The sequence below is a fragment of the Micropterus salmoides genome, unplaced genomic scaffold (assembly GCF_014851395.1).
Source record: "Micropterus salmoides isolate LMB-PRFRI ecotype aquatic unplaced genomic scaffold, ASM1485139v1 Ms_hic_scaffold_1, whole genome shotgun sequence".
NCBI classification, from domain to species: Eukaryota; Metazoa; Chordata; class Actinopteri; order Centrarchiformes; family Centrarchidae; genus Micropterus; species Micropterus salmoides.
This window is the reverse complement of record NW_024040040.1, coordinates 8,081,892-8,106,142: the sequence shown is the minus strand read 5'-3', so window position 1 is coordinate 8,106,142 and position 24,251 is coordinate 8,081,892. Positions and strand designations below refer to the sequence as shown.

Sequence of the window (24,251 nt, the reverse complement as noted above, 5' to 3'; positions counted from 1 at the left end):
TGTTAAAGTCACCAAGAACAATAACAAGGGAGTCCGGGTTTGTCTGCCACACACAGTATCCGGTCGGCCAGCATGCGCTGTGCGTCCTGCACGTTGGCGTGCGGCAGAATGTAAGCACCAACCAGAATGAATGAAGCAAACTCACGGGGGGAGTAAAGCGGTTTACAGTTTATGATTAAAAATTCCAGATTAGGAGAACAGTGCTGCTGAATGGCGTTTGCATTGTCCTGCTCACAAGCGAGAGCTTTCCGATTTAAACAAATTCTGCCCCTCTTATGCCAAGTTACAAGGACTTACACATGACAGGATATCCAGGACTGTTAGCACGGCGCTAAAAGCTACAAGATCTTGAGTTGATTCCCAAGCTGGCCACTCTTAGTGCTTGACAAGACCAGATCACAAGTGTTGTAAGATGTGAGCAAGGGAAACGGGACCGCGTGGCCTAACGGACAAGGCGTCTGACTTCGGATCAGAAGATTGAGGGTTCGAGTCCCTTCGTGGTTGAAGGCCCCTCCGTTATTTATGGAGAAATACTTAAAGCCATCGCGACAGACCGTATAAGAAGTGAGTATTTTCAAGTTTAAACAATTGTGCTTGCATAGACTTGGGGGCACTTTGCACACGACTGAACATCCAAAACTTGTCCGTTTCTTTTTTTTTACTTCTGGAGGACAAATTGTTTAAAAAAAGAACCACAAAAGCAGGCGGCTCAGGTCAAAGGTTTTGAGTGTACTGCTCACCTGGAAGGTGGTCACACATGACTTAACATCCAGTATGGAGCCATTGTCTGTTTTAGTCTGTCCCTGTTGTTTTATGCATTGAATTTTGTTAGCAAAAAGAAAGAAAGAAGCACCCACAGCAGGCCGGTTAGCTCAGATGGTTAGAGCGTGGTGCTAATAACGCCAAGGTCATGGGTTCAACCCCCATACTGGCCAGTGGTGACCATTTAACAACTCGACGTCAGAATCAGAAGGAGCTTTGTTGCCAAGTACCTTCTTACACATACAAGGAATTTGCTTTGGTGTTGAGGTGCTACACGCAGACAGACATACAGCTGACATAAATAGATGTAGAAATATGTAATAAACAAATGCAAGTTATATATGAAGAATAGAGAAAAATAATACAACTGACAATATAAAAAAATGGAACAACAACCACTTACAATTAACAACAAATATTTGTGGCGAGAGGTTTTGGTCCTGATGGACCGCAGCCTCTTGCCAGAGGGGAGAGTCTGAAACAGTTTGTGACCGGGATGGGAGGCGTCAGCTGCTGCAGTCTTTCCTGCTCGCCTCAGAGTCCTGGAGGCGTGCAGGTCCTGAAGCGATGCAAGATTGCAGTCAATCACCTTCTCTGCAGAGCGAATGATACGCTGCAGCTGCCCTTGCCCCGGGAGTGGGTCTATGATGGATTTAAGGTGGGACAACACAAGGCGCTCCAAAGACTTCATCACCACAGAGGTCAGGGCGACGGGTCTGTAGTCGTTTAGTCCCGTGGTCCTTGGTTTTTTGGGGACAGGGATGATGGTGGAGGCTTTGAAGCAGGCTGGCACATGGCATGACTCCAGTGAGGTGTTAAAAATGTCTGTAAACACCGGAGACAGCTGATCAGCACAGTGCTTCAGGGTGGATGGGGAGACAGAGTCCGGCCCCGCTGCTTTGCGAGGTTTCTGCCTCCTGAACAGTCTGTTAACATCCCTCTCTTGGATGGTAAGAGAGGGGGAGGAGGTGGGGGATGAGATGGTGGACTGTGGCCGATCAGTGGTGTGACGGGGGATGGTGTCAGGTCTGTCCCATTGTCTTTCAAAGCGACAGTAAAACTGGTTCAACTCGTTGGCAAGGCGTGAGTCGTTCATGGAGTGGGGGGATTTAGGTTTGTAGCTGCTGATCCGTCTGAATCCTCTCCAGACAGAAGCAGAGTCATTCCTTGAGGACTGGTCTTGTAGTCTCTCTGCATACAGCTGTTTAGCATCTCGCACCGCCTTGCTAAACCTGTACTTTGACTCCTTAAACCTGGCCCGGTCTCCACTCCTAATCGCCTCTTCCTTTTCCAACCTCAGCTGTCTGAGCTTAGCTGTGAACCAGGGTCTGTCATTGTTATAACTCACCCTGCTGCGTGTTGGAATGCAGCTGTCCTCACAGAAGCTGATGTAGGATGTCACAGCCTCTGTAAACTCATCCAGATTGTTGGTAGCAGTCCTGAAAACATCCCAGTCAGTGCAGTCCAAGCATGCCTGAAGATCCTCTACAGCTTGACTGCTCCATTTCTTTGATGTCCTCACTACAGGTTTACAGAGTTTTAATTTCTGTCTGTAAGCAGGAATCAGGTGGACCATGACATGATCAGAGTGTCCCAGTGGAGCGCGTCTAACGGCGAGATAGGCACTGCTAACTGTGGTGTAACAGTGATCCAAAGTGTTCCCCTCTCTGGTTGGACACTTAATGAACTGTCTGTATTTGGGGAGTTCTTGGCAGAGGTTTCCTTTGTTAAAGTCACCAAGAACAATAACAAGGGAGTCCGGGTTTGTCTGCTCCACACACAGTATCCGGTCGGCCAGCATGCGCTGTGCGTCCTGCACGTTGGCGTGCGGCAGAATGTAAGCACCAACCAGAATGAATGAAGCAAACTCACGGGGGGAGTAAAGCGGTTTACAGTTTATGATTAAAAATTCCAGATTAGGAGAACAGTGCTGCTGAATGGCGTTTGCATTGTCCTGCTCACAAGCGAGAGCTTTCCGATTTAAACAAATTCTGCCCCTCTTATGCCAAGTTACAAGGACTTTACACATGACAGGATATCCAGTGACTGTTAGCACGGCGCTAAAAGCTACAAGATCTTGAGTTTGATTCCCAAGCTGGCCACTCTTAGTGCTTTGACAAGACCAGATCACCAAGTGTTGTAAGATGTGAGCAAGGGAAACGGGACCGCGTGGCCTAACGGACAAGGCGTCTGACTTCGGATCAGAAGATTGAGGGTTCGAGTCCCTTCGTGGTTGAAGGCCCCTCCGTTATTTATGGAGAAATACTTAAAGCCATCGCGACAGACCGTATAAGAAGTGAGTATTTTCAAGTTTAAACAATTTGTGCTTGCATAGACTTGGGGGCACTTTGCACACGACTGAACATCCAAAACTTGTCCGTTTCTTTTTTTTTTACTTCTGGAGGACAAATTGTTTAAAAAAAGAACCACAAAAGCAGGCGGCTCAGGTCAAAGGTTTTGAGTGTACTGCTCACCTGGAAGGTGGTCACACATGACTTAACATCCAGTATGGAGCCATTGTCTGTTTTAGTCTGTCCCTGTTGTTTTATGCATTGAATTTTGTTAGCAAAAAAGAAGAAAGAAGCACCCCACAGCAGGCCGGTTAGCTCAGATGGTTAGAGCGTGGTGCTAATAACGCCAAGGTCATGGGTTCAACCCCCATACTGGCCAGTGGTGACCATTTAACAACTCGACGTCAGAATCAGAAGGAGCTTTGTTGCCAAGTACCTTCTTACACATACAAGGAATTTGCTTTGGTGTTGAGGTGCTACACCAGACAGACATACAGCTGACATAAATAGATGTAGAAATATGTAATAAACAAATGCAAGTTATATATGAAGAATAGAGAAAAATAATACAACTGACAATATAAAAAAATGGAACAACAACCACTTACAATTAACAACAAATATTTGTGGCGAGAGGTTTTGGTCCTGATGGACCGCAGCCTCTTGCCAGAGGGGAGAGTCTGAAACAGTTTGTGACCGGGATGGGAGGCGTCAGCTGCTGCAGTCTTTCCTGCTCGCCTCAGAGTCCTGGAGGCGTGCAGGTCCTGAAGCGATGCAAGATTGCAGTCAATCACCTTCTCTGCAGAGCGAATGATACGCTGCAGCCTGCCCTTGCCCCGGGAGTGGGTCTATGATGGATTTAAGGTGGGACAACACAAGGCGCTCCAAAGACTTCATCACCACAGAGGTCAGGGCGACGGGTCTGTAGTCGTTTAGTCCCGTGGTCCTTGGTTTTTTGGGGACAGGGATGATGGTGGAGGCTTTGAAGCAGGCTGGCACATGGCATGACTCCAGTGAGGTGTTAAAAATGTCTGTAAACACCGGAGACAGCTGATCAGCACAGTGCTTCAGGGTGGATGGGGAGACAGAGTCCGGCCCCGCTGCTTTGCGAGGTTTCTGCCTCCTGAACAGTCTGTTAACATCCCTCTCTTGGATGGTAAGAGAGGGGGAGGAGGTGGGGGATGAGATGGTGGACTGTGGCCGATCAGTGGTGTGACGGGGGATGGTGTCAGGTCTGTCCCATTGTCTTTCAAAGCGACAGTAAAACTGGTTCAACTCGTTGGCAAGGCGTGAGTCGTTCATGGAGTGGGGGGATTTAGGTTTGTAGCTGCTGATCCGTCTGAATCCTCTCCAGACAGAAGCAGAGTCATTCCTTGAGGACTGGTCTTGTAGTCTCTCTGCATACAGCTGTTTAGCATCTCGCACCGCCTTGCTAAACCTGTACTTTGACTCCTTAAACCTGGCCCGGTCTCCACTCCTAATCGCCTCTTCCTTTTCCAACCTCAGCTGTCTGAGCTTAGCTGTGAACCAGGGTCTGTCATTGTTATAACTCACCCTGCTGCGTGTTGGAATGCAGCTGTCCTCACAGAAGCTGATGTAGGATGTCACAGCCTCTGTAAACTCATCCAGATTGTTGGTAGCAGTCCTGAAAACATCCCAGTCAGTGCAGTCCAAGCATGCCTGAAGATCCTCTACAGCTTGACTGCTCCATTTCTTTGATGTCCTCACTACAGGTTTACAGAGTTTTAATTTCTGTCTGTAAGCAGGAATCAGGTGGACCATGACATGATCAGAGTGTCCCAGTGGAGCGCGTCTAACGGCGAGATAGGCACTGCTAACTGTGGTGTAACAGTGATCCAAAGTGTTCCCCTCTCTGGTTGGACACTTAATGAACTGTCTGTATTTGGGGAGTTCTTGGCAGAGGTTTCCTTTGTTAAAGTCACCAAGAACAATAACAAGGGAGTCCGGGTTTGTCTGCCACACACAGTATCCGGTCGGCCAGCATGCGCTGTGCGTCCTGCACGTTGGCGTGCGGCAGAATGTAAGCACCAACCAGAATGAATGAAGCAAACTCACGGGGGGAGTAAAGCGGTTTACAGTTTATGATTAAAAATTCCAGATTAGGAGAACAGTGCTGCTGAATGGCGTTTGCATTGTCCTGCTCACAAGCGAGAGCTTTCCGATTTAAACAAATTCTGCCCCTCTTATGCCAAGTTACAAGGACTTTACACATGACAGGATATCCAGTGACTGTTAGCACGGCGCTAAAAGCTACAAGATCTTGAGTTTGATTCCCAAGCTGGCCACTCTTAGTGCTTTGACAAGACCAGATCACCAAGTGTTGTAAGATGTGAGCAAGGGAAACGGAGTGGCCTAACGGACAAGGCGTCTGACTTCGGATCAGAAGATTGAGGGTTCGAGTCCCTTCGTGGTTGAAGGCCCCTCCGTTATTTATGGAGAAATACTTAAAGCCATCGCGACAGACCGTATAAGAAGTGAGTATTTTCAAGTTTAAACAATTTGTGCTTGCATAGACTTGGGGGCACTTTGCACACGACTGAACATCCAAAACTTGTCCGTTTCTTTTTTTTTTTACTTCTGGAGGACAAATTGTTTAAAAAAGAACCACAAAAGCAGGCGGCTCAGGTCAAAGGTTTTGAGTGTACTGCTCACCTGGAAGGTGGTCACACATGACTTAACATCCAGTATGGAGCCATTGTCTGTTTTAGTCTGTCCCTGTTGTTTTATGCATTGAATTTTGTTAGCAAAAAGAAAGAAAGAAGCACCCCACAGCAGGCCGGTTAGCTCAGATGGTTAGAGCGTGGTGCTAATAACGCCAAGGTCATGGGTTCAACCCCCATACTGGCCAGTGGTGACCATTTAACAACTCGACGTCAGAATCAGAAGGAGCTTTGTTGCCAAGTACCTTCTTACACATACAAGGAATTTGCTTTGGTGTTGAGGTGCTACACGCAGACAGACATACAGCTGACATAAATAGATGTAGAAATATGTAATAAACAAATGCAAGTTATATATGAAGAATAGAGAAAAATAATACAACTGACAATATAAAAAATGGAACAACAACCACTTACAATTAACAACAAATATTTGTGGCGAGAGGTTTTGGTCCTGATGGACCGCAGCCTCTTGCCAGAGGGGAGAGTCTGAAACAGTTTGTGACCGGGATGGGAGGCGTCAGCTGCTGCAGTCTTTCCTGCTCGCCTCAGAGTCCTGGAGGCGATGCAAGATTGCAGTCAATCACCTTCTCTGCAGAGCGAATGATACGCTGCAGCCTGCCCTTGTCCCTGGCAGTGGCAGCAGCGTATCAGATGGTGATGGAGGAGGGGGGGGGGGTACCGTATCTCTCTGAAATTTGCATCATCAGTCACCCTTAGTTAAATGTAAATATATATATATATATATATATATATATATATATTTCTTTCAACAAAAACCAGACCAATAGAGCGAAAAATGTTTATTTCACCAGGGCAGACATTCAGTCTGACAATAAAAAACCTCCGCAGGAGAACTGGGGAATCTTTCCTTATCAACTCATTGCTCTGTGGTAAATTTGTTAATTGTCTGATACAGAGGTGTTCACAAATAAAAATCAACATAAAAACTGCCCATCCAGGATAGTAGATAACAAACCTATCTTAAAAATAAAAAAATAAAATGAATACTTTTCACTTATTTTATGACTGGAAATACACTCTGATTTCCAACCACACCATACTCTGATATAAAATCAATGATTTTGGACATGAACTCTTTTCATATTCAGAACTGGCGCTCAATATAGTATTGCCCTCAGAAATACATGTATGACACAAAACTAAAATGACAAAAAACTACAACAGAAAATATATACACTCTCCACTCTTTCAGTCATCTTCCTCCTTGACCTTTTTTTTCTTCTTTTTCTTCTTCTCTGTTGACTGGAAAGAGAACACAAGTTAGCACAACAAACACCAGCACTGGGGAACTTCTCTCATGAAGAGTCTTTAGACTTGGGATCAAGCTCCCAAATAAATTCCTACCTCTGTTACTACTACTTCTTCCTCCTCCTTTGGTTCCTCGGCTTCAGCCTCCACTTTCTTGTCCTTCTTCTTTTTCTTTTTCTTTGGAGTCTCCTCCGCTTCTGCTGACGTTCCTGCTTCTTCTACAGAACATTCAGAAAAAACACAATGAGCACCATGAACTCCATTGTCGACACAGCCACAAGATTAGGTTCATTCCTAATCCACCCACCTGCTACTGGTTCCTTTTTGGACTTCTTGGATTTGACCACCGGTGTTTCGGGCTCTTCACCAGCCTCTTCCTCCTCTACCTCCTCAAACTTCCTCTTCTTTGAGGTGGAGGGAATAGTAGAATCGCCGGATGGATCGTAAATTCTCACTTCACTGTGGAGGTCAAAGTGGGTATTTAACATCTATCATATCAACATGTGAAAATATATACATTTTTGGAAAGTAGCCATTTGTGTTTATTCACCTCTTGTGTTGGTATTTGTCTGCTTTTGCCATTGCTTTGCCTGTTCCACTGATTCTTCGGATCTGAGAATTAAAAAAAGTGGAGACAAAAATCAGTTGAGCAGCAGAAAGAAAGCCCATAGCAGACAACAGATGTATAAAAATTTACCTATTTAAACCAGCACACCAAAGTGAAAGGAGAAAATGGATCTGGGCCGGTATGTAAATTACTATGAATAGATTCGTACTAAAAAACAAACAAAAAAAGCCTAGATGCTAAAAGTAACTGTTCTTAAGTTACTCTAAAATGTTGTCTACCAGTAATGTCCTCCTTCAAACTCTGACTCAGAAGGTGAGCATGACATCAATCATCACAGCGTTGTGCACTGCACAATAAAAGTTACCCATTACTCATGACATCCAACTCAACCATGCTTTAAAATTTAAAAATTTAAAAACTAACATGCCAGAAGGGAGCTTTTATAAAAGAAATTTCCTCTACATTTATGTTGACAATATCAATATATGCTGTGTGGGATATTCTTCAAAAATATTAAGGTTTAATGAAGGATATAGTAACCATTACAAGTGATACACATCTGTGGAGGCCCTTTTAAATTATTATGCGTTAACGAAATACATGTATAAACAATATAAATCACAACAATCGTCGACCTAAAAAAAATTTCTATAAAAATGTTTACTTGAAAGTTTAGATAGTTAAGAATCAGCTCATCAGGTCTACATTTTCTTTGTACAGTTTTTACAGCTCTGCTAATTTATCAATTATTGCACTTATTACTGTAACAAGGAATCACAATAACATGTGAGCTTTTAATAGTATTCATGTTTTTTTTCATTGTTGTTTAAGTAGTGTGTGCACAATGAACCATATATTTTTTTTCAACTCATCATCATCATCATATGTTTTCAAACATATACAGTGGGTACGGAAAGTATTCAGACCCCTTTAAATTTTGCTTTCCTAATAAAGTCCAATCAGTATAATCAAACACAGCTGGACTCAAATGAAGGTGTAGAACCATCTCAAGGATGATCAGAAGAAATAGACAGCACCTGAGTTAAATATGAGTGTCTCGGCAAAGGGTCTGAATACTTATGACCATGTGATATTTCAGTTTTTCTTTTTTAATAAATTTGCAAAAATTTCTACATTTCTGGTTTTTTCTGTCAAGATGGGGTGCTGAGTGTACATTACTGAGAAATAAAATGAACTTTTTTGATTTTTGGAAAATGGCTGCAATGAAACAAAGAGTGAAAAATTTAAAGGGGTCTGAATACTTTCCATACCCACTGTATAGTGTGTATCATTAGCTGACTCTGCTGGTCACTGAGACCTCCGGAGCTGTCGGAAATAATCTGTGAGCTGAGACCAAGTTTGAACACCCAGGAACGTTTCTGGGTGGCACCTTTCTCAATTCTATATACAATATAAAAGAAAAATTTTAGGGTAAATATCTTTGTTGTAGTTGTACTTACTCCCTTCTCCTCCAGCTGGCGCAGCCTTGCCTCCAGCTTGGCACGGTTATCCACTCCCATTTCTGTATTCGTGTCCTCTCCCAGGGCATCATAGCGAATAGCCAGGGCTGCTTTAGCTGCCAGCATTCTGGAGATCTGCACAAATATCACAAAGTCCACGATCATTTTCTAAACATCAGCCTGATGATCACTACCTACTCCAGTTACAGGTCCTTCTAAACTTACCTTGCCCTTATTCTTGGCAGTCGTCTGGCCCACCAGTGAGGCGTGATAGATCAGACCGTACTTTGGTGTGTCTTTGCGGGTCTTCAGGGCTCTAAACAGAGCCTTCTCTGCTCCGAGGATCTGCACTGTGGAGGCCGGATGCTTTGCCAGATTCAGAAGGGAACCTTAAGAACGCAGCAAAAGAAAGACCAGTAAAAATGTTGCTCTCACCGGTACCTGCCCATCGCGGCCCTTTCACGCAAGCTCAGATGAGGTAGTGACTTAACAGCATCAGTCATGTTCAGGTAAGTGACATAATGTCATCATCATCACGCTTGGCTTGTTTTTACACAGTCCTTTCTCTGTGACTTACCTGCGTGTGAAATGAGGCGGGCGCCGACCAGCTCGCCCACCATTACTGTCAGGGGGGGCTATTGCCATCATTCGGTTCTTCAGGTAGTCATACAGCTGAGTGCGGTATTCTGAAATCTCTATCACCTGTGGAAAAGGAGATACGATTTGTTTTACAACTGCCAGAAAATAATCAAATATAACTCATTACTTTTTGGCCCCTTCAGCAGTAATGTGATTGTTCAGATGAGGTAGTGACTGAAAACCCACATGATTTGTTTCAGTGTAAAGACAATTGTCGTCATCATCACCACAGTCACTTGTGCTTTCCAATATTCAATAGTGAAATACAGGAATACTAGATATTGAATTGAATGTGTAACGATGACACAAAGACACATACCTGATCACACAGGTGCCTAATGTTGCCGATGTCCTGTTCAGACACCTCTGTACCCATGGAGATCTCAGCAGCCAGTTTGACCTCAGCCTCGATTTCCTCAGGGAGGAGGTCTGACAGATCAGAACCTGCTACGTTTGTGCGATCACCTGGAGACACACAGTCACATTTAGCAACTAATAAGCAATCAAGCCATAAAATCAACTTGTGAAAACAGTTTTATAATCTTTTCAGGCTGTGCATAAGCTTTCTAAAATCCTTGAAAATATCCCAGATAATACTATATATATATTGATTGTTACCTTAGCTTGGGTTTGGAGACAACAGATGTATAACAGAAAGCCAGCATTACAAACGCCAGTAGTTTAAAAGATATCTCAGCCTCTGATAAGTTAATTTTAACTACTCTTTATTAGTGCATCTCTTGCAGTCGTTTACAGAAGTACAATACTAAATCACCAGAGTACTTATGTGCAAATGCAGATTTATTTATTTTATTTTTTTTACCAATTTTGCGGACAGCTTTGCAGTAGGCCAAGTTGTCTGTGATGACTTTTCCCAGCTCAGGAAAGTGCCAGCCATACCACTCCCTGCAGCGCATAATGTAGTTGTTAAGCTCCTTATCCAGGTCATCCAAAAGAGCTGAAGAGACGTAGAGAAGAAAAAAAAAAAAGAAATCACTACAGCTGAACATGTTAGTGAATTAATCTTCATTTTACAGCTTCCCGCTTCTCAACTATGAATGTTAACAATTTTCTCAGTGTTCGATGAAGTGAATATATTTTAAAATTTAATACATATAAACTATTATTGAGAAATAATCGCCAGATGAATTGGTAAGGAAAACAATTAGCTGCAGCCCAATTTACCACTAAACCATTCTTACATCATCAGAAAATAACTTACAGATGGCTTGCACGATCATAGTGTCCACTTTGTCTGGACTGAACTTCAGCTTGTACCGGGATAAACTGGAGAACACAGAGAAAAAGAAGATTTATTTGAGTTACTTCACATGCAAAACTATTTTTGATCTCACTAGCGAGACTGCTGCCTCAGTGGTAGTGACGAATGCTGAGGAAAATCTACAAGGAAGTTTCAGACAGCGAGTGTAATCATAGGCAGCAGCCGTGTTTATGTCACACTGTATCCACGATGTACCACCTACCTGTGAGCCAACCCCAGAGACATGGCACTGAGCTCCCTGGGAGGAAGCCCAGTGATGAGGCTCTCCATCTGACTCCTGATGCACCTCATGAGTTCAGCTACAGCAGGGCTGTGGACACAGCTCAGGTCCATCTTGTCCTGAAAACCAGAGCGAGGTTAGAGACAACAACTCTTGCATATAACGCTTAGCTTCTTAATCCGGTTTATGGCCAGGTACACATTCGATGAATTTACAAGTATACAAAATGATACAAAAAAAAAGCAGGATATTTGACAGAGAATGTGCAAAAGTTCAGCAATACTGATGCAGATGTTGGGTCACTCACTTTAATAATCCCACCAAGCTTTACATCACTGATGGCCAGCTGCTCGTGAGCCTCCTTGGCGACAACTTTCTTCAGCACTTTCTTCAAACTCTTGCCAATTTTCCCCTCAACCAGCGCAGTGGCAGCTGAGAGGCAGGGGTTAGGAACGCGGCATTAAATACACTCATTAAAATCACCACCATAAGCGGACCCAGACAACAGTCAACTTAATACACTTCAACAGAATAATTCTGTATGAAAATGCCAAGTTAAAAGGGACCAAACTACCCTTTTCTGGCATCTAAACTACATGCCAGCATGACAAGATGTGGTCTCAGTGGTAGTGACGAATACTGTGGGATGCCTCATGTTTGAATCAGACACAGAAATACATCACAGACCACACATCTCAGGTATACATAATTAGTGCACAAAGACATGTGTCACTACCTGCTAAGGCCTCTGTTGTGTCCTGAAACTTCTCAAAGTGCTTCAGCTTCACACTGGCAGGGACAAAAACAAAAATATATATATTAAAGGACACTTCATCCACTTTACATGAACTACAATTTATTAATGAATGACAACTCGCCGGTTGCATCTGTAGCAACAGGTGCTGAGCGTCAACCCTTACATTTTATTTGCTTTTTCAGGGGTTTGAAACTCCTTATACAGGCTGTCGACCTGCTGAAGCTTGGATTCATCGAGGACCTGAAATATAAGAAATGTACAGTTCCGATAAGCAATGCACGAGAAAAAACAAACACTGGTATGTAAAACCTCTCTAAATGTGTGGATAACGTGGCAATATCCTATATGTTGCATTCAGGTTGGGTGCTTATCAGATAACAGCATCGTCGTCATTTATTTAATTTCCAATATGAACGTGAAGTTTTCCTCAACATGCACACGTGGTTACAAGGCCTTCAGTGGACTGCTAACTTTGTGTTAGCATGTGCATTAGCACACACTCTCGTGCACAAGCAAAAATTGTAGATTTACACATTCACATACTTCAGTACAAAATAAAATATTACTTATTAATTTGTTGTTTGTTGTTACTTTGCCTACAACTGACCCACCGTGGGCTTTCGGTAACAACTAGCTGTGTGGCTAACTCAAGCTGCTAATGCGCAATTTGTCATTCTTCAAATGACAGCAAACAAAAATATGAATACATACTTTAAATATTGCATATCCAGCGGCGGTCTCAAATAACACAAGCATGTTGGCTGCGGCTCTGTTATTTTATAGACTTGAGGAGCTCTCTAAAAGGGAGAGCCTTCACGTTTTCCTCAAAGTCACCACGCTGCTGCTCTTCAGCCTCTACTGTCTGGAGCACATGCGGCAGAAAGAGCACCAGGAAACTGCTGGGTTGCCAGACCCTCCAATCGACATCACCCGATACCAGATGTGGTTTTGTTCATATTTTAGCTGAACACGCATATATCCGTACATCTTTTGGTTTCATAAATAGTAAGAAATGTCACATTTTTCTTTTCGGTATAACAATTTAACACTGCACATTTATGATTATGTTATATTAGGCTCTCGGATTCAGGATCTTGATTTTTATAAGTTACTGTTTATTCTAGTCTTATTTTTCTAGTCAAACTGTTTTACTTTTTTGTGATTGCCATTTTTATTTGTATTTTTTTCCTCATGTAGATTATCTTTAATGGTGGGGTTACATATCCTTTTTCTTGCCCTGTGGGTCTTTTGTGAAGCACATTGTGCTTTGTTTTATTAAGCATATATGAATAAAGGTATTATTATTATTATTATTAAAGCAAAGCAGGGCAAAAAAGACATGTAGTTTCACCACTTATTGAAATGGCTGACTTTGTCCCCTTCACTTTTTGAAAGCATAGTTTGTTAAAAATGTTCTGAAACAGCTTGCAACAAGTAATAATAAATAACAAATGAAAATGCTTTGAGGAAGGGTTATCACACAATAAGAAAACATGCAAGGCAATGTATATATAGAAGAAACAGATTTGCATTGTCCAAGTGTTAAAGTAACTTTAGGTAAAAACTACTGATTACTGCATTTTATTTCTCTGTATTTATGAATTGCCACCTGAATTTTGTGTTTCCCTTTACATAAAAAAAACACATTTTCAAAAATTGGTGCAGATCATTTGTCCAGATGCAGGAAAGTAAGTGTTGAATGCTCAAAATCTTTTGGGGGGAGGACCACCAGACCCACTCATGTATTTCAGCATTGAATATTTCTTCAATAGTGTTAAAATGTCTGCTTGTTTTCGTTCTCATGACACCAATCTTGTGCATTGTCTGGTCTTGTGAGCTAAGTATCATCACAAGCCTAATCTGAGCCCTTAGGTCCAGTTTTCAACACAAATTGACGCCCTTTGTTTCAGTGGTTATCAGGCATCATGTTACTTTATCCACATTTCTCTAAAAGTGGAAAAAAAATTCCACACTAACCCCCCCCCCCCACACACACATGTTTTGCCCAGATAGTCTATAGTGAACCCAGTCTACGGTTTACCCTGCTCAACCTGGCAACCCAAGAGGCTCTTCATCTTAAAGCTCGCGAGATGTTGTCGCAAACATGCCGGTATTAAAAGAATACATGAAATAAAATCTCAGATAATGCAACTTTGCCTTATCTGAGATTTTATTTTATTCAGTTTACACAAAACGGTCATAACTAAATTATGATGTTGTCGTTAACATTTTAACTTTATATATAGTTATTATGTGCTTCCTGCTTATGCGGAAGTGACGAACTTGTGTATGAAGCGTATGAAGTAGTGCAAAACAAGCACATGTGAGAGCTGCATGGTGAGAAACGCACAATTACTTCAAACACACTTCTCTGTCGACCTCGACTTCGGGCGTTGAGTATGAGTGACCCGGGACACTATCCTCCGCCGGACTTCGGCTGCCCCCCTCCGAGCTCTATCCAGCCCTTCCAGTACCAACAGCAGCCGCACTCCAGCGGTTTCCACCCCAGCATGTGGAGCTGGGGCGAGACGCACTCCGAGTCCAGCTGGGACCACAGGGGCCAGGCGGGATGGCATCACGGTCCAGCGGCAGGGTTTGGTTTCCCATCAGGCCGTGGAAGCTATGAACCTAAACGTCCATACGGTGAGTAGCCACAATTATCTAATAATGGCGATCAAAACATTTGCAACGCACTGGTCAGGAGTAGCGTTAGAGCTCCTTATTTACTTGTATCATGTAACGTTACAGTGACACCAAATGCTTTCTGTTTTCAGTTCTGATATGTTTGAACTCAAAAGACAACGTCGTTATTGCCAATAAATATCTGTTTCCTTGAATTTAATTGAAATAATAATAATAATAATAATAATTTCTCTAATTTAGTCTCCCATCAAAATCACAACCAGTCTTGTGTGTCAGCTATATCCTGCTATATTTTGAAAGTTCTCACAGTCTACAACAAATACAGCGCATCAAGGACCCCTGAACTGACACAAATTAGACCATGGACCCCCATCTGATAGGATTTGAATAGTCACACATTCTACCATTATGTTACTTATGGATGACATTACAGTGAAAATAAATTATTCCCATTTTTGTTTGGGACTCCCTGGAAATCCCTCAAGTACCTCCAGATGCACTTTGAGAACCACTGCTTTAGTAATCCAGCTGAGCCATCTGACATAAGGAATTAATGCATCTACTTAGCCATCATGACCATAGTACTAATGATCTTTTTCTTTACCAATACCAATAGTTTAAAAACACAGTGAGGAAGTATTAAAGGTATACTCCCGCTATTCAGTGTTACAAATCTAGAAAATTTGTAGTAGTACTGAAAAGATTAGTCGATTAAGCGATTAGTTGTCAACTTAACTAAATTAATTGCCAACTATTTTGATAGTCGTAGATCGCTTTGAGTCCTTTTTTATTAAAGACAAAACTAAAATTATCTGATTCCAACTTCTCAAATGTGAATATTTACTGGTTTCTGTGAGAGTAAACAGAATATGTTTGGGTTGTGGACAAGAGAAGACATTTTAGTGTGTGTGAAATTGGGGGAGTGACTCTTTTAGTAGTCAGAAAGAAAAGATCTACTGTGTGTGTGTGTGTGTATGTATGTATATATATGTGTTATAAAGATTGCGGTATTGATGTTTGTGTGCGATGCTGTTATGCCTCTAACTTCTGCTTTGTCTTCAGGTCAAAACTATGGTCGTGAATGGCATCAAGGAGGACATCGAGGCGGAAGACAGAATTATGGGCCCCCCAACAATCATGGGAAAAAGGTAACTGTTAGCACATTGCCACTCAAATTATGATCACACAACAGCAGTGCACTGATCAGCCAAACACTGATCTGTCTATAACCCACAGCAGAAAAATAAGAAGGAACCAGAGTATTCCCACTTTTGTGACACATGTGACCGAGGCTTCAAAAACCAGGACAAATACGACGAACACATTTCTCAACATGTCGAGGTATTTTTGATAGAGTATATTGTGCTTTATTCCCTGTCATTTATGGAAATTGGTATGCAGATTTTTCATTGAATGTCTTTCGTCCAGTGTTCTGTGCCCGACTGCACCTTCATGGCTCATGAAAAAATAGTCAGCATCCACTGGAAAAATGTAAGTGAAATAACTTGCAGCGTATCTGGAACTTAGGCTCCTAGTATTTTCCTTTTTCTAATATCAGTGTTTTTATATCCCGTCTGTAGAACCACGCACCAGGAGCTAAAAGAATCAAGCTGGACACACCAGAAGAGATTACAAAATGGAGAGAGGAGAGGCGCAAGTCAGTATTCACAAATAGATTGTTGAAACTGTGGCAGCCATTCCATGATATTATACAATGGTTTTCTGTATTTGAAATAGATTTTTCTAATGAGGGAAAAACTGAGTGATTGTTGTTGTTCAACTCGAGTGTTAATGTGTCTTCCCAGAAACTACCCAACACTTCAGAATATGGAAAGGAAGCAAAAAGTGATGGCAGTACGGGAGGAGACAGGAGCTGTTCTAGAGACAGCTCAGTTTGGGTGAATTATGTATTTAGCACAGATCTGTCCTCTTTTCCCTTCTGTTGCAACCATGAACAATAATAATTTGCACTCATTTGCTTTGACATGACATCTGATCTAAATGTAGACTTTAATATTTTATTTACAGACGAATGAGAGGCAGAGGACGAGGTCGTGGCTGGGGTAACAGAGGGTTTCGTGGGCGACACCAGCGAGGCCCTCACCCATCAGACAGCAACGCTACAGGGAGACCACCATTCCTCACCCAGCCCTGCAGTGACGGGGATCCACTGGGAGCGCTGGCCAGCAGTGACCATGGTGAGTGATGGGTCACAGTATTCAAAGACTGTAAACGACCCCTTGAAAATAAAGTCACATACTGACATCTGGGACAAACTACTCCTGTGTTTTAGGAAACTGATTTGTATTGCAATATGTTTCTCATGTGTTTCCAGATTCTGACAGAGAGGACCCGGCTGCTGAGTCTGGGGCTAGTGGTCTGGTTGTGGCTCCCAAACAGATGAGCTCAGCTCTGGGCTCCCTGGTGGCTAATTACGGCTCCATGAGCGAGAGTGAAAGTGATGAGGGACCAGAGTGTAAGTTTGTCACCATCCTCCACCTGCTACAGAACAGAATGTACATGGGTGCTACATATATCGGGACGATCTGTGGGTACCACTCCCCACCGGTATATGATGTTTCGAACTGATATATGCCATTGCTAACAATTAGTAATAGTCTACAACCGCACTTTGAGCTAAAGGCTAACGCTGGCACATTATTGTTACAGTGACAATGCTAGTTTTTAATGTTTACCATAATCATCATCTTACTTTAGGTTGTTAGCATGCTAACATTTGCTTATTAGCACAAAACACAAGTATAGCTGAGGCCGATGGGAATGTCATTTCATAGCAATCCATCCAGTAGTTTTATATTTTTAATGAGAGGCAAGCAGGTAGGGATGAGCAGGCAATCTGACCAGTGGAGCCACCACTAGGGGGTGTGAACCCGTGAAACTGTTGTGGTGCTAGTCTCATGCACACCCCGGCCAGCTGCCAGAGTTGAATTTTCTTGAACCTTTTTCTAAGCGAAGCACAGTGCATCAATGGACAACAGACTGATCCTTGCTGTTTGTGAGTTTCCTGAATTATGTAACTGTTTCCTTAACAATTATTGGAACATAAACAGACAATGACTGTCACTGCTTTCTCTTATTCATTTAAAATAATCAAATAGCTTTACACAGCTTGAGCACCAGTCTTTGACGCCGGTCCATATCTGAACTAAACACTAGACCTAACTAACTCACAGAGAACTAGTTAGCATCACGTGTAAACTTACTAACTGAACTGATTTTGAAAGTTAGTAGTTTTATTATCGTCTTTCAATAATTTCTAGAAGATATATTTAAAAAATGTTTCTATAGCTTCTGAAGAAATACAGCTGTACCTGCAGGAACACGGTGCATAGAAGAAGAAGAAGAAGAGCACTTATCTGCCTGTCTGTTTACATGAGGAGCACAGTGCGGCCCCGCAGATCCAAGCGAGTTTGCAGGCGCAGCGTCCCTGTCTGAAAAGGCCCTTAAACTGGGAGCGTATGCCATGAACATACAAATGAACCTTTCTGGAAGCTATGCTAGTAAGGCTAGAAAGCTTGGCCTTGACTAAGTAAACGCCAACAGGTAGTCAGTCAAAATATCTTTTCTTAATTTAAGAAATGGTTTATTTCCATGGAACATCAGTGATTATGCTGTCTATTACTAATACCATTACCATAGCAGTGGTATATGTCAGTCAGAATTATCATAAGCCAGTGGGGAAGAGTATGTGGACGTCTGCACCATCTGCCAATAGAACAGTAACATAACGCTTGTTAAAGCAGGATGCCACCAACAGTTGAAGATTGGATTGGAGATAAAACATGAGTGGCACATGGCGTGTTCTAGTAAGACACGGTGAATGGCAGTTAAACACAAGTGGCACATTTGAAAGCTCCATAAACCAGCAGAACAGCGGGAGCATACTAACATACTACGGTATCGGGGATATAACGTTAAAACAACAGTGGCACACCACCAGCCATATTTTAGTTCTGGCACTACTGGCTGCATTTATCAGTGTGAAATCTTTTATTTCACTTGTGAAGTTGACTCCTTTTTGCTGTAAGTGGAGAAGTGTCTTTGCTAAATGTTTTTATTAATCACCACATTGGAGGACTTAAAAATCTTACAAAGCTACAAACCTACAAAGTAGGGGGAATATTCTTCAATAATGTCCAGGTCATGAAAAGTTTGGAAACTGGACATAAATTTTGAAATAAGATCCTTTTATCATCCTTTTTATGAAAGTACATAATATTTTGCATTCAAAAACACCTGGCAAGTTAAGAGACATTCAGTGCAATCGATATATAAATCAATATATAAATAAATATCTATGACAGGGTAAAAACTTAAAATAATTATTATTATAAATTAAATAAAAACATATTCAGTCTCTAAATAAATAACAACAGTGACACTTTTTGTTCATGTGTATTTATCTATATTTCAGGTAAGTAATTAATTAAGTAAATAAATTTGACCCAATACAGGCTGTATTATATTTAGGGTTCTGTTAAAAATACACATTCACAACATACTTTCAAAAATATACACAAGATACACTAATTTGACAGAGTAAGTTTGGACACGTTGATAGATAACATACACATTGGGAAATAGCTTCTCACAGGAAAAGACACTTAAATATTCCATCACTTATGTTCCCATTATCCTTTTCCTTGTGTTTCAGCCACCCCCATTCAGAGAGCCAAAGACCTTTTGCGGGAAAACCAGGCTCTCCTAAACACAATACCAGCAAACTCCCAGGACAGAAGACCCTCTGGGGGCTGGGGAACCTCTTCACAGGGTACAGAGACTCACAAAGGGCCCCAGCCTGACTGTGCCCTTCAGACACCTCACAGCAGAAGAGGAAGAGGGAGAAGAGGAGGCAGGGGTGGTAGAGGAGGACACCAAGATACACCGCAGACACGCCGTCCCACTCTACTTGAGATGGTGAGGAGACATCTGAGATTATACATGCATCTTTCACTGGATTTTAAATAGAGAGAGAGTAAATTTATATTTAAAGTTCTCAGCCCTCAAGAACTTCTCTATTTTCTTTCACTCTGTTTAGTTACTGGCCCCAGACGTCCGCCACGAGAGGAATGTCCTCCTGCAGTGTGTGCGCTTTGTTGTCCGAAACAACTTCTTCGGCCTGGAGAACAGACCTCAGGAGGGGGTAAAGGATAAAGCCAGACCAGCTATCCCAGCTGGAGAGGATGAAGGGAGGCAGAAAAGACCATCAGAGGAAGCCAGGGCTGTGCTTCAGGAGGTTGGTGGAGAGAGAAGTTTAGCAGAAGAAACAAGTAAAGCTGTTGAGCTTGACAAGAACTTGCCACAAAACTGTGAGGACCAGGGTTTGCAGAGTGATCAAGCATGCGCAGAACCATCCAGGGATCTTCCAGCGTCAAGTGCTGAGCAGGGTGCAGGGGATGTCATCCAAAATGCAGAAGAGACAACTGCTAAAGACTGCCTTGATGTGACAGCCACAGATAATATCACCTCTACCTCTAATATTTATGATGATGAAATTTGGGAGAGCCCTGGTGCTGTTATGTGAAATCTGAGCAAATGACTGGAATGGATTAATCGTCTTTTGTAATATAAAAGTGAGACACTTGTCTTTCACATCGATGTTAATACTTTCTTATTTTTTTTTTACGTGATGTTAGTTTGACTAACGATATCCAGTTATATTTTTGTAACATGATGTGTACTAAAGAAAGACAATCATATTTTTTTGTGTGAAATAAATCACATAAACCCTACTGATAATTTTACATTTGTGTTTGTTTAACTTTTAAGATGAAAGTTTGTGTTGAGTTAGAAAGTTAAAGGAAATTCATAATGTGTATTTTACTAGGGCTGCAACTGATTAATCTGTTATTTTAAGTATCCATCTATCAATCGTCAACCGATTATCCTGCTTACAGGGTCGCATTATTTTAATTATTTTGTTGATTTCATTTGTTTGGTCAAAAAATTGTCATAAATGTCAATCACTGTTTCCCAAAGCCCAATAACACGTCCTCAAATGTCTTGTTTTGTCCACAACCCAAAGATATTCACTTTACCGTCATAGAGGAGTAAAGAAACCAGAAAATATTTACGTCTAAGAAGCTGGAATCACACACAGTTTCTTTAATAAACTTTCCAACTGAGTAATTGATTATTAAATTAGTAGGCCAATAATGTAATAGTTGAAAACCAATTGATTATTGTTGCAGCTTAAGTATTTATAGCACTTTATTATATTGCAATAACACATTATGAGTAGTGGCAACATAAAACATTCACTTAAGATGCCAAAAGATGTTAGATTGATTTATCAATCAATGTAGAAAATTATTGTTATTACACCCCATTATAACTTCATGCAATGGCAAAACACTGAGAAAGAAGTGGGATGAGATTATTTTTAGAAACCATCTCAGCTTTTTTAATAATGATAGTCTGTCTTGATATTTACAGTATCCAGTGGTGGACCAAGTATTTAGATAATTTACTTAAGCAAAAGTACTACTACCACACTGTAAACGTAGTCTATTAACAGTTAAGTACTGCATTGAAAATGTTACTTCAGTAAAAGTAGAGAGTGTAATCAGGAAAACGTACTTAGTATTAAAAGTAAAAGTAGTCATTGCAGAAAATGTCTTATGTGACTTTTATACTAGTATTTATTATGCCATCACAGTTACCCAGACCCCAAAGTGACAATTTCATAATACTTTGTTTTGTCCAGCCAACATTACATTTTAGTTATTAAAATAATTAAAAAGAAAAGCAGCAAATCTTAACATTTGTTAAGCTGGAACCACGAAATGTTTTCTCATGAAAAAATGTCTATCATAAATGTAGTGAAGTAAAAAGTAACGTTACATTATTTCCCTCTGAGATGTAATGGAGTAGAAGTAGAAAGTGGCATGAAAAGAATGTAGGCTACTCAAGTGAAGTACAGGTACCTGAAATTTGTACTTAAGTACAGTACTTGAGTTATATTTACTGTCCAACACTGATGGTATCTAAAATATAACATTCTTCTGAAATATACGAGATACTTCGGCTGTGTGTAAATGTTTGCAGTAAGTCCGGTGTCACCGTCCACCTGGACCGCCCGAGGCTGTAAAACGAGCGCAACTGCTGGTGTTGCCCTAGAAACCACCTGAGCCGTAGTTGTTTAGTCTCCAACGTTTTGACAACACTGACTGTCGGTATGTGAAGCAACAAGTCGACACAGTGGTGCGATAAATTACGTTTTAATGAGAGAAGAAGTGTACTTGTGGCGTTTGGCGTCTGTAAGTAATTAACGTTAGTTGCTAGAAAGTCCCACCATGGCTGGAAGTTGTGTTCAAATTGACCCACCGTGTGTCGAGTTCAACGATGTGACAGTCGGGCAGGTTTACAGGACCACAGTCACGGCAACAAATGTTGGGAAAACATCGAAGAAAATAATAATTAAAAAGCCCGCGTCAAAGGTAACGTAAACTATGGACAACCGACCATATTAAAATTAAAGACAAAAAAAAAAACTTAGCTAACTAAATAAGAATCTTGCTAACTTAGCTACCACACCTCGTGCAAAATATTGCGTTAGCTTTATCTTACCGTCAAACGTTATGTATTTTAGATTTATTAATACATATAAAGTGAAATATTTCAGGCCTTTTTTTGTTTTAATCTTGACGATTAGGTCTTACAGCTCATGGAAATCAAAAATCCATATGTCAGAATATTAGAATAAAGAATTAAATGTCGACCTGAGAAGAGGCTTTACTCTCTCAGTCTGTTTCAGTAAACACAACCACAATCATGGGGAAGACTTATGACTGGCTGTTCTCAGAGTGCTGGATCCAAGCATATTCATGAAAAGTTTACTGGAAGGTTAAAGTGTGGTAGGAAAAGGTGCACAAGCAACAGGGATGACCAAAACCTTGACAGGATTGTCACGCAAAGCTGATTCAAGAACTTGGGGGAGCTTCACAAGGAGTGGACTGAGGCTGGAGTCAATGCATCAAGAGCCACCAGGCAGACATGTCCCACGAAATGAGCTAAAAGTGTCACGTTCCTAGTGTCAAGCCTCTCCTGAACCAGAGACAATCTCAGAAGAGTATTACCTGGGCTAAGGAGAAACAGAACTGGACTGTTAATGAGCTGTAAGCCGTAATCATCGAGATTAAAACAAATAAAGGCACATTAACATTACTGTGTTTTGAGCATGTCTCTTTTAAAATGTGTCTATGAAGATTCTCAGTCATCCAGGTCATAGTTATCCAACGAAGGTTAAAATGAAGGGCAACTGGACTTGGTTGAAGCTACTGGAAGACGTTTCGTCCCTTATCCAAAGGACTTCTTCAGTTCTGACTGACTGGCAGGGAAACTCAGCTATTTAACCTCAGTGGGGTCGTTAACAGAGAAGATGGATGGTTTGAAAGAAGTGTCAAGGAAGCCATCTACACCAGGGTTGAGAAACCGTCATTGAACAGAGGAGGGGGTCTATGCCACCACTTATCCCCCACTTACAATGCTGTCCTTTCATCACTTCCCAGGAAACTCAACAAACGTAACCTATTGGCCTCAGGTGAAGATACCAACGATGGTCGTTCAGTCTTGGCCACAGGTAGTCTCAACGACTGTAACGACTGTCGTCACAGCAACAAGGAACACTAACGAACCAGCGGTATCGAAGACCCGAGATAACGACCCCACTGAGGTTAAATAGCTGAGTTTCCCTGCCAGTCAGTCAGAACTGAAGAAGTCCTTTGGATAAGGGACGAAACGTCTTCCAGTAGCTTCAACCAAGTCCAGTTGCCCTTCATTTTAACCTTCGTTGGATATCTTTTAAAATGTGTTTCTAAATGTTTGGTATTTTAATTAAAATGTTAACTTTACGATCAAAGCAGTTCTTTCTTCATGTTCAGTTGATGCCCCTTTCTCCCTCTTCTTCTTTTTGTATTTCTTTTCCCTGCAGTTGTTCAAGTTCACCATATCTAGCTCAGCCAAGGCGCTGGCTCCTGGTCTGTCTGTAAGCGGTGTGCTGGAGTTCACTCCAGAGGAAGAGAAGGAGGTCAGAGAGAGCCTTCTGATTCATATAGACGCTGTGGAAACCATCAAAATACCACTGCTGGGGTAAGAAGGCTAGAAATATGGTCTATATAGAAGTGGGTAGAGTAGCCAATGAATGTACTCAAATAAAATGACTGTTACTTTGCAAAATCAAGGACTCAATTAGAAGTAAAAATGGTCATCAAAACATGAGTACAAAAGTATTTTCGGAAAAAATTACTTGAGTAGCGAATAACACTGGTAAAGAAGCATACATACACTTACCCACGTGTATTTATTTGTGTCATCATCTCCTGATTAGATAACCTGCCACATATATACAAGGACAATATTCCCAGTGTGTATTGATCAAGTGTGATCACAAAATACTACATTAATATTATAAGTACGCCAATGAGTAAAGATTGTTTTTAAAATATATATTCTTTTCTTGTTGTCTCCTATAATAAATTATGATTAGGCAAACAAATGAATTTAAGAGATAATGCTGTGATGTTACATACGTTGTTGCCCGTTAAGTATTTTCACTTTTTTCATCAGTGATTGAAACATTGTATCAGTCTATTTGAATGTATCTAAATGTAACAGAGTAAAAGTAACTCAAGTAAAGTATGATGCCTTAAAACTA

The 24,251-nt window shown here is 41.4% G+C and overlaps 3 protein-coding genes and 8 non-coding genes across 15 annotated transcripts in view; 7 read left to right on the top strand and 4 right to left on the bottom strand.

Annotated features, from left to right (window-relative positions):
* Positions 1 to 431: 431 nt before the first annotated feature.
* On the top strand, positions 432 to 504 carry trnar-ucg. Its single transcript has one exon. It is a non-coding gene; the product is annotated as a tRNA-Arg (tRNA).
* Positions 505 to 861: 357 nt separating this feature from the next.
* Positions 862 to 935, top strand: trnai-aau. The gene has a single exon. It is a non-coding gene; the product is annotated as a tRNA-Ile (tRNA).
* A 1,990-nt stretch (positions 936 to 2,925) lies between these two features.
* Positions 2,926 to 2,998, top strand: trnar-ucg. The gene has a single exon. It is a non-coding gene; the product is annotated as a tRNA-Arg (tRNA).
* Positions 2,999 to 3,358: 360 nt separating this feature from the next.
* trnai-aau lies at positions 3,359 to 3,432 on the top strand. Its single transcript has one exon. It is a non-coding gene; the product is annotated as a tRNA-Ile (tRNA).
* A 2,416-nt stretch (positions 3,433 to 5,848) lies between these two features.
* Positions 5,849 to 5,922, top strand: trnai-aau. Its single transcript has one exon. It is a non-coding gene; the product is annotated as a tRNA-Ile (tRNA).
* Positions 5,923 to 6,522: 600 nt separating this feature from the next.
* LOC119901003 (nucleolar protein 58-like) lies at positions 6,523 to 12,803 on the bottom strand. The gene is given in 16 exon segments (XM_038716395.1): positions 6,523 to 7,000; positions 7,103 to 7,224; positions 7,314 to 7,465; positions 7,557 to 7,618; positions 9,035 to 9,169; positions 9,260 to 9,423; positions 9,612 to 9,664; positions 9,666 to 9,736; positions 9,993 to 10,138; positions 10,497 to 10,631; positions 10,896 to 10,960; positions 11,158 to 11,294; positions 11,483 to 11,607; positions 11,912 to 11,964; positions 12,096 to 12,172; positions 12,644 to 12,803. Coding segments are annotated over 16 exon segments (1,596 nt in total). The 5' UTR covers positions 12,689 to 12,803; the 3' UTR covers positions 6,523 to 6,946.
* On the bottom strand, positions 9,497 to 9,579 carry LOC119915891. Its single transcript, XR_005447028.1, has one exon. It is a non-coding gene; the product is annotated as a small nucleolar RNA SNORD11B (small nucleolar RNA).
* On the bottom strand, positions 9,825 to 9,908 carry LOC119915886. Its single transcript, XR_005447027.1, has one exon. It is a non-coding gene; the product is annotated as a small nucleolar RNA SNORD11B (small nucleolar RNA).
* LOC119915864 lies at positions 11,784 to 11,873 on the bottom strand. The gene has a single exon (XR_005447022.1). It is a non-coding gene; the product is annotated as a small nucleolar RNA SNORD70 (small nucleolar RNA).
* Positions 12,804 to 14,214: 1,411 nt separating the features above from the next.
* Positions 14,215 to 20,328, top strand: LOC119900995 (nuclear fragile X mental retardation-interacting protein 1-like). Its single transcript, XM_038716385.1, has 10 exons — positions 14,215 to 14,575; positions 15,638 to 15,723; positions 15,812 to 15,916; positions 16,004 to 16,066; positions 16,156 to 16,232; positions 16,381 to 16,473; positions 16,604 to 16,773; positions 16,911 to 17,051; positions 19,251 to 19,513; positions 19,635 to 20,328. The coding sequence occupies exons 1-10, from the start codon at positions 14,332 to 14,334 to the stop codon at positions 20,118 to 20,120; spliced, it is 1,728 nt and encodes a 575-aa protein (XP_038572313.1). The 5' UTR covers positions 14,215 to 14,331; the 3' UTR covers positions 20,121 to 20,328.
* A 1,177-nt stretch (positions 20,329 to 21,505) lies between these two features.
* LOC119900970 (cilia- and flagella-associated protein 47-like) overlaps positions 21,506 to 24,251 on the top strand; it is a 69,813-nt gene continuing 67,067 nt past the window's right edge. For 3 of the 5 annotated variants that reach the window (XM_038716356.1, XM_038716362.1, XM_038716341.1), the window contains exons 1-2: positions 21,506 to 22,035; positions 23,529 to 23,686. In XM_038716356.1, the coding sequence (XP_038572284.1) occupies positions 21,892 to 22,035; positions 23,529 to 23,686 (302 nt within the window). In that variant the 5' untranslated portion in view covers positions 21,506 to 21,891. The remainder of the gene's footprint in view (positions 22,036 to 23,528; positions 23,687 to 24,251) is intronic. The other 2 variants (XM_038716371.1, XM_038716350.1) reach the window with 1 other exon arrangement.